This window comes from Cinclus cinclus, chromosome 4 (genome assembly GCF_963662255.1).
Source record: "Cinclus cinclus chromosome 4, bCinCin1.1, whole genome shotgun sequence".
Classification (NCBI taxonomy): domain Eukaryota; kingdom Metazoa; phylum Chordata; class Aves; order Passeriformes; family Cinclidae; genus Cinclus; species Cinclus cinclus.
The window spans coordinates 44,895,807-44,905,224 of NC_085049.1; the positions used below are offsets into that span (position 1 = coordinate 44,895,807).

A 9,418-nucleotide genomic window follows, 5' to 3' on the forward strand; every position below is an offset into this window, starting at 1 on the left:
TAGTGGCTGGGCTGGATGTTCTGAATGGTCTTCTCCAACCTGAACAATTCTATGATGTTATGATTCCATGTGTCTGTGACTACATTATAACAGCAGGGCTGCATCTGAGATCAGGAATTTGCTGTAGATGGTTGGACCTACAGCAGAAATTATTTAACCAGAGCAGATAACCTCTGCTCTGAAGATTTTGCACTTCAGAGGAAAAAAACTTCAGGGAAACTGTAAAATTGTACATTATCTTTTATGTGATGGAAATTGTCTTTGCTGACTGTTGCTGTACTCTTTAGATAATAACAAAACTGCATGTGCAGCTGCTACTTTCCACTAGATCAGTGTTTTTCAAGAAGTTATGATCTAGTGACAATTTTAATGCACAGGCACATATTTTTCATTCTTGATTTTGCAGTAACAGTCATAAAATACCTTTTTTTTTTTTTCACGTAATAAGAGTCACTGCTTAAAAAAGACCAAAACACTGTGATAAGACAAGCCACACTAAGCAACTGTGACATCAATTAATATTACATGGGAAATAATTTCCTTCTGATGATTTCTGTATGCTAAATCAATTTGAACAAATAATTGATAGACTGTTTTTCCATCTGTTAAAGGAGACCAGTACCTTAATAAAGGAACTTGTCTGGAGTCAGATAAGAATTCTATAGTAAAACTAGAGACTAAATTCATAATCAGTTTGTTGCTATATACCCATTGTTCTTACCCTGAAAAATTCAATCTTTCTAACCTAACTGCATATCTATCTCAGTTTCCATCCAAGGAAACTACTTACGAAATACACTCTAACACTTTCTCCATCAACTGAAGTCAGCAGTTAACTGATACTAACACGAGTCTTGTTTTCTAACAGTGACACCTAGAGTCTCATCTGTAAAATTAAAATGCACTCCTTCACTTGTCCGCTTTTAAAAAGCAATAAGCTTTTGTCCATACATATTATTTTGAATTGCCAGAAGAATATATTTAATACCAATTATTTTGCCATGTTTTTGTGAAGACTCAAAGGAATATTTGTTGTTTGGTAGCCTGCATATGGCATGTATCACTTACCACAACACTTTTGCCTTAGGGAAAGTCCTTTATTTTGCAGATGCTGAATTTTGGCTTTCATCCAGGAGTGTTTAATTGGTTTGCAAATGTGATTATCACCACTGTATGAAGGGATGCACCATTCCCAGAGGTACTCTCATTTTATAGACAGGGCAACTAAGAATCCACAAAGTGTCCCAAACCATATGGAAAATGAGGGTTGAAATACGCAAATCCTGAGCTTTTATACCACAAAATAGCTTGATTTCCTTGTCAGATGAATGGAGGCTGAGCCTTGCTGCAGCCTGACCTCAAACCCTAGTGCAGGAGATCTTCTGGCTGCCCATACCCACTGCAGGGCTGACCCCAGGAATGCAGCATGGCAGGGAAGGTGTTACTTGCCCTTTTCAAAGCTCATCTGTCTCTTCACATCTTCATGTGTCACCCACTGACTGGATGTGCAAAATTTCCACAAAAGAAGTCCTTGGCAACCTGAATCAGCTGAAACCATCTCCTATGGATCTTCCCAATTAAACAGGGCAGTTTTCTGTTTGCAGGTGTCACTGGCTCCCTTCTGAGGCAGAGAAGCAGCAGTCCTTCCAACTCCCACAGACACAGGGCTCCCAGATCCCACCTATTGCTCCCTACCAGAGGCAAGTACTAGACAGTTATGTCTGAGGAAGGCTGGAGAGGCCATGCCCATGGTCAATTTTCTATTCCATACACCAGAGTTTGGATAAAAAGCACTGAAACCGAAAGCAAATCTGAATTTCAAAACCTAATGGGCAAGCTGCGTGAAAAAAATCCATGAAAAGGGACATTGTGTTAATTAAAAGTTAAATTACATGCTCAAAAAAGACCATGACATCAAATTTTCTACCGACCCTCTAATTAACCATTTTGTCTTCAACTGAAAAAGTTGTATTTTTCGTAGCAACTCCCTTGTATTAGACATTTGCCAGAAAAGGAACTAGCTCAGGCTAAATAGTGTCATGACACTGATGGTTTCAAATGTTCCTGACACAGTAGAACTATGAGATTTGAAGATTGGCAGAATCTCAGCCCCATGTAATTGCCAAACATACAGACTGGGAATACGTTCATCTCATAGGTATTTTCTCCTGATGAATCTTTTAAAATGTGAGAAAACTAGAGTTCCATCTTCATTCTGTACTATACAAAAGACATTTTGGAAACCACTATCATCAACTTTCATAAACTTCCGCAAATCATTTTACAATCCCGGTGAAAGCAATCCATTTATTCTGTTTTCTGAGTGTCTGGTCTCATGTAGATCATATGACATCTAAAGGTCATGCATGAGTCTGAAAATACGCTTTTGCATTTATTGAGGATCAATTATTACCTTAAATTAATAATGAAGATAAGCAGTATATTATTATTTTTCTTATTACATGTAGAATGGCTTGTGTATACACAAGCCGCAAGCCCCAAAAGAAATATAGCTTAGGGGTAGGATTTTCCAAAGGGATCCTTGTTGCTCTGAACTGTATTCACACGGGGTGGCACAGGCCAGGGCAGGATCATGCCCAGAGCAGATGGGACATTGTGTCTGATCCACAGGGCAGCAGATTCCACGTTCTGCTGGTGCGGCGTGTCTGGGGGCTGCCTGCGAGGCGGCTGGCAGGCAGGCAGCATGGGAAGAACAGCAGAGTTCTCTGGCTGCTCCAGAGGCAGAACAGGCAAAGCTGCTGTGCCAGGCTAGCCATGGAAGCTCATAAAAACCCCTCTTTATGCCACTTGTGTTACAGAAGGTCTCTTTCCATGGGAGGGAGTTACAGCCAGACACATTGTTCATCTGGCTCTCAGCTCATTTTCAGGCCTTTTTTGGTATTGATCTGCACTTCTCACAGAAACAGTACATTGTCTATCACCTCCTCATTCTTCATATGATGGTCTGTATGTAGGCTTGAATCCAAGGGAGGAGAATGTCCAGCTCATGGATGGCCTTGTAGATTCCCTGATTTCCAAGCTGTTGAGAAGAAAATGGTATTAGAAAAGAAACTAGCTACAGCTCTTGAACAGCACAGTGGGAAGCCAGCAGCTCCTGTTCTTACCTTAAGAAACACTCTCTTTAACTCTCTGACTGCAGAAGTTAACCTTGTGGATGGAGCACACGGAAGCTGAAGGATGAAAAAAACCCCGAAGATGCTGATATAAAGGCATAGTGATGAGGAAGAGTCCAGCCCACTCTGCCCCTCTGTGGCACTGTAGGGCTACCAGTAAAATGTGTGATCTCAGCACCATTTCAGTATCTCCCAATACCTCAAATGTCTTCTTTTACCTGCGTGCTTCCTGCCAAGTTGAGCTCACAACACCTGAAATTGGTGCTATGAGTACCTCTAAGTTTTCTTATTAAACACTTCCAGGAATCTTTAGGGTTTCTCAGGAATCTTTACATAAGTTGCAGATACAGCTTTTGCACATTGTATCCTAACTTTAAGATTCAAGGTCCTTTAGTTCTGAGCCCTCAGAAACTCTGAACCCAAGAGAAGGCAAGGTTAAGGGCCAAAGACCATTGCAAAGCACAGGGAGCACATTTGCACATTTCTGCAAGCTCTCCAAAGATGTTTATAACGTTAATTTATGTTTTTCTCTGTTTCCCTGTCCAGTTCTCCACTGTCTAACTAATTACAATTTGGAGGGTTTAATTGTCTGCTCACTGCCGATCTCTGGCCACTCAGCACTGGCCCAAAAACAGCTCAGCTGGCTTTTTAGAGTTGCCAGAATAAGCTTTCTGAGCAACATGCCTTGCTGATCCTCGGCTACCCAGATTGTCAGAAGGGAAGACACAATATTTCAGAGGAAAAAAAAAACAAAAACATTTGATGTTTTCAAATCTACAAACGAGGACATGTTTGTAAAGAAAAAAGGCAAAGGTCCTCATGTCAACTCTTGAAAGGAAATAGCTCCTTTGAAATGAATGGTTAGCCCTTTTTTATCTCACATGCAGTACTTTAAAAAGGAGCACAAACATTTTCAGTTTACCTTTTGTGCTTCCCAAAGTCACCTAACATGATGAAAGTGGAAAAAAACCCAAATCTTTGAAAGAGAGTGTAAATAAAAGTAAATTTTTAAAAAATAATTCCAACCAAGGCAGTTCTTTCTCACTCAGAGTGTTTGTTTGTTTGTTTGTTTGATCTCCATATTATGTAATACAGATTTCCACAGAATATCATTAAGTAGCAGAACTGACCTTAAATGAGTATGTTGGCTTTAGTGGTGACACACATTACAGACTCTTGTCTTCCTGCATGCACTGCAAGTAACTAAATGAGCTAGCCAGCAAGTTAGAGTATTGAAAACATTACTCAGCTTGAGGTCTACAAGCTCTGCCTAAAATGAAATATTGAAGGCTCTGCAGGGAATATGCTGTCCTCCTGTACTCCACTCAAATATGAGAAAACACTTCCACAATGTGCTACTGATGTAAGAACAGAAGTCCAGCCTCAGAAGCAACTTCACACTGTTCTCAGCAGTGCTGACGAGGGCACTCAAGCAAGAAATAAGGTCTGTGGTGCTGCAGGTGGATGCTTTAAGTACCCAAGGAAAAATGTCATTCCTTTTACCTTGCAGTCAGAGTCCAAATGAAGAAGTCTGAGTTTATTGCAGAAAATCAGTTTAGAGATTTTTCAAACTCATTTATTTCTAAAAAACTGAACTTGGACCATACCATTGAAAAATATAAATGTTTCCTTGTTTGAACCAAACCAAGAACTGGCAGGGTGAGAATTGTAATATTGCAGTATAAAGTTTTTGGAAGTGGTTGGGAGGCAAATATTGTTAGGATTTTTAGGTAGCACGCATGTCTCTAGCTGAATAAATTACAGCCCAAATCTGTGAAAGAATATAAGGTGAATATGTCCATAAAGGTATCACTGTTTCCCTTAGTTGTATAGAGAACTTCATTCTTGAAAGGCAACAAATTAATTACATAAGTATGTTGTCATGGTGGAAATCCCTTCTGATAAATATCTGATACCTCAACTAGATAATAACTACTAAAGAGCTTATGTACATGGACAAATGGATGCTAATTTATTGAGGAATAATATGATGAAAAAATCTCAGGTTTACTATTAGCAAAGGACCCATTCATTACTTTCACTTTATTAATAATTTTTGTTACTCTTTCATATAGTTTTGTATTGCTGGGTTTGAATTTATACAAATATTTCAAAAAAATGTTTGTTTCCAGAAATGAAGTGTCTCCTAGAAAATCATGGCAAGCCATTATTTCTCGAAGAGCTGTTCTTCTGCTATCAAGAACAGTCTTATCTCTCTTACCAGCACTTTTTAAGACCCAAAAATGTAAATTGTTATGTTTAGACTTCTGTTGGGTAAAACACTGCCACTAATTATGAAAAAGAAGTCAGGAGCTCTGAGAAACCTGCAGCATTTTGTCTCCATATACCACAGAAACAAATGTATTACTAAGCTCTCTAACAAGTTACACTCCCTGGATATTCTGAATTCAGTCACAGTTGACAGTCTAAACTCCTGTGTGTACTGGCATTTGTATAGAATGTAATTGTTTTTCCAGACAAGAATGTAATCTCTATAAAGCATATTATACCACCTGAAATTATATTAATGCAGTCTGGAAGTACAGCATTATCTGTGATTTTGACAGACACAAATAACCACAGCAGACTGCTGTGAATAATGGCCGTAAATCACAACTGTTTAGCATAGTTTGAAATACAGAACCTGAAAGCTTGTAAAGTTTTCTCCCATTAAGATTTTAATATTTTTACATTATGCAAATATCCCAGTGAAATTCTGACCTATAACTCTGCAAAGACATCTCTGCAGCTGCGTGTTTTCTCATTGCAAATATTTTTGTGCATGTAGAACCATTGTCCTTTCCTTTCATGCTACCATGCAGTTCAGATTAAACAAAGTTTCAATTAATTTAATTAATTAATTAATTTACTTGCCATCCTGCTCTCACTTTTTAAAATCACAACAGATGTTTGCCTAGATATCCATGGCTATATTTCACCCTAGGTCAGGCTCTACTTCCTGGGACACTGTTATCTGTGACGACTTCAGGTTTAGTGGAGAAAAAATATCCATAGGATATTTAGTTTTAAGTCACACTGAATCACTATTTGTTTACCCTTGAAAATTAGATGAGAAATGACCCATGAGTGATAGCATCATCTTAGCATCCTATCTGGTGTGTTAGTAAGTGTATATGCACAGGCAAAAGCATGCTCTAACTTCAGTCTTGTTGTTACTTAGGCAGAGCTGACAAAAGTGCCTCTTCCTTGGGGCACTTGGAAACATTTTACCAGTAAGCAGCATCACTCTGACAACCTGCTCTCCCTTTGAGCACAGCTAATACATTGGAACCGCTCCCATGTGCTTCATAATTGCGGCCCCTGCTTACTCATGAGGGGCCAAAATTCAGTGTGGAGGAGCAGAGATGACATGTGAGCGAAGACTACACACGTGCACAGGGTATGTTGTTGAAGAAGGAAAGCATTACCACTGTTACATCACGGACTCTTGAGAAGCCACATTTCTCCCTGTGATCACCCTGTTTCTTTGAGCTTTATTGATGAGAGGGCAGCACAAGGTGACATCATCAGTAGGGAAGTGGCTTGGCTCCATGGGATCACCACCACCTTACACGCTCCCCACAGGATCACTCTGGGAGGGAATGAATGGTGTTAAACTTCCCTGGGCCTAGTGGAGAAGCCCTTGTGAAGTTGGGTCCCCTGTGGCATGAGATACACCGTGACTCTAAATTACCCTCTGCCTCTCCATCTGCTGAAAAACTGAGATGGAGCCCTTCCCTAATTTTCAGAGGGACAAAGTTAGCTTAGCTCTCAGGAATATACTCACACAGGTATCCATGTTTGCTTGCAGGACCTGGAAGGCACTAATAAAGTACAACTTGTCTCTTCCTACCTCAAGACGACTGAAGACATTTTTCACATAAAAAGAGAGGAGCTGATCTCGAACACCGCAGTTTGTCTGAAAACAAATCAAGTAATGATTTGCCAAATGAACACCTTGCAAGTCAACTTTGGCCCAAAATTTCAACCTCATAAAAACATGCATGTTCAGAAAGTGTGCAATCAATAGAACCATTTTTAGGAATTTTAGTATCCAATTGACCTGCTGCATTTTGTTTTAAACAGCTCAATTTGCCTCTGTGGTTTCTGAAGGAATGGCAGGAGGATGTTGTGCTGGCTGGCACAGGACTATCGGTATGACCAATCATGAACAGAAGTGACAGCAGCCAATGCACTTAACACACAAAGAGTAAATGGAAGATGAATTGGGGATTTAAGTCAGACCACCATGGCCAAACTGTAAGAGTCATTGTGGGTGTCACTTTTCCATTCCTCCACATCATTGTCCCATGCCATTTGATATGCTGTTGGGTATCCAGCCCATCCCCAGCTGCTGCTCCAGAAAAGACCAGTCATCCTGTCAACTCTGTGTCATATCTGCCTGACCTGTGGGGTCTCTTGGACATCTAAAGGTGTTTCAAATTACTATATGCCTAGTTTTAGGCAATGAAATGAAGTGTCAGGTGTGAAATTCCTGTCAGGAGGGTAATGCAGCTGCAGATGACACCACTCAAATGTGGATATCTGTGTGTAGGTCCCAGAGACAAGTGAGGAGCCTTCACTCCCATGGCAATCGGTGAAGTCCAAGGGACATCAAAGGCCAATAATAGGTCTATACTTAGGGACAAACTGCTCAGCTGGCTCTGCTGACTAGATCTATGCCTGAAGAAAGCTAAAATTTCTCACACACTTACAATCGCCTACAATTAGACACCCCAAGGTTTGTTTCTCACTCCCATGCTGTATTGCACTGGGAACTCTGATGTCCCTCTTCTGGTGCACCTGCAGAGAGAGGTCTAAGCTCAAAGCAGCTCAGCTCTCTGCAGCATCTTCAGGCTATCCATGGTGCTGCACAGCCTCAGCAGAAGGTGCCTCAGCTGCAGGGCAGTGGCTGTGGCTCTGGTCCTCCTGTGAGGGCTGGTGCCTGAAAGCATTCCTGGAAGGCTCACACGCAGCCAGGCTCACAGGAGGAGTGAGTGCTGCCACAAACACTCTCCTCCCTGACCAATAAATATACCCACCCCAACTTCCCTGGCACAGCATGACTTCAGCTGCCTACAAAGAAGGGCTTCCAGGCAGGCTTTCCAAATCCACCTCTTTCTCCCCATACCATGATCAACTGTCCCTTCATGTTCAGGAGAATATCCGTTTCTTGCAACAGAAATGCACTCTTCCTCTAAGCAGAGAGCTTCATTAAGCATGTGGCTTTCATAAATGTCTTTCCCAACTAAACACGGGTGATTTTTGCATCAGTTGTCTTTGCTTTTGATCAGATATTCCTGTTTCTATTGACAAAAGGAAAGTCAAAGTAAGAAAATGGGAAGCTAGTAGTATAAATCTTACCATAAACAGCATTTTTGTAGTCTTTTTAAGCAGTCTTGTGGTCTTGATGAGATCCTTCTGCAAAATATAATGTGATAATATTAATTACCCCAAGCAGAGGAAGGGAAACAGTTTCAAGTCTGGTTTGTACAAAACTTAGTAACAATAATATTATTCTTCATCATCTTCTTCAGATGTAGGGTGAGGACTCAGAAAATCTGTATTCTAATCCTAGCCTAGCTGCAAATTTCTTTCATGGAAAACTCCTCCAGCCTGTCTACGCATCTTCTAAGCATCATTTTTCCCACCTTTACAAAAGAAGTAGCTGCATTACCCTGTCTCTCAGGACTGTAGAGATCATTCAACTTATTAAAGATTCCAGAAGCTCAGTAATTAAACTAATAAAGAAACATCTATACATAAAGTAAACTTTTTCAATTAGTGGGATCAACTTACAGGAACAGATGATTTTAAACTAGTTGCCTTGATATACAGGTTCTCTGTCACCTGGGAGAGGAGTCCTTTTCGGCAGGTATGTTTTCCTGTAGGTGACTTTTTGCCTTCCACAGCAAAAAGACAAAGCAGAAATAAAAAATGCCCAGATCTGAAAATAGAACATCCTTTCATCTTCGCTCCCAAATCTTCAAGCCTCTACAGTCACAGCAGCATGTGTGATGCAGCCAGACTGGTTAGATGACAGAGGTTAACCTAATTTTTTAACCCTCAAAGTAGCTTCTTTCCCGAGATGCTCACGTAGATAACCTATTGCTCATGTGGTGGCTGATCGGTACTTTTGCTGTGCTTTTTTATACCTCTTGCTCCACTTTCAACAAATTTGACCACAATCATCTGTGACGTTTTTCTAAACAGTATCTCCATATTTACTGGTAACAGGGTCAAGGTTTCCAAGAAAGAAGAACTTCCCTATCATATGAGAAGTC

The 9,418-nt window shown here is 40.4% G+C and overlaps 1 protein-coding gene across 1 annotated transcript; it reads right to left on the reverse strand.

The window, feature by feature from the left end:
• Positions 1 to 2,953: 2,953 nt before the first annotated feature.
• On the reverse strand, positions 2,954 to 9,104 carry IL26 (interleukin 26). The gene is made up of 5 exons (XM_062492590.1): positions 8,934 to 9,104; positions 8,499 to 8,555; positions 6,922 to 7,053; positions 3,126 to 3,191; positions 2,954 to 3,040 (listed from the first exon to the last, which is right to left on the reverse strand). Exons 1-5 carry the CDS (start codon positions 9,102 to 9,104, stop codon positions 2,954 to 2,956), a joined length of 513 nt encoding a protein of 170 aa, XP_062348574.1.
• Between the last annotated feature and the right edge of the window lie 314 nt (positions 9,105 to 9,418).

What these genes read in the sequence shown, in the direction of transcription:
- IL26 (XM_062492590.1), bottom strand. Translation starts at nt 9,104, where the DNA reads ATGAAAGGATGTTCTATTTTCAGATCTGGGCATTTTTTATTTCTGCTT. An exon ending in CTACAAAAATGCTGTTTATG is followed by an intron (nt 7,054 to 8,498) that starts GTAAGATTTATA and finishes ATTTGTTTTCAG; the next exon opens with ACAAACTGCGGTGTTCGAGA. An exon ending in AAGCAAACATGGATACCTGT is followed by an intron (nt 3,192 to 6,921) that starts GTGAGTATATTC and finishes TTCATCCTTCAG; the next exon opens with CTTCCGTGTGCTCCATCCAC.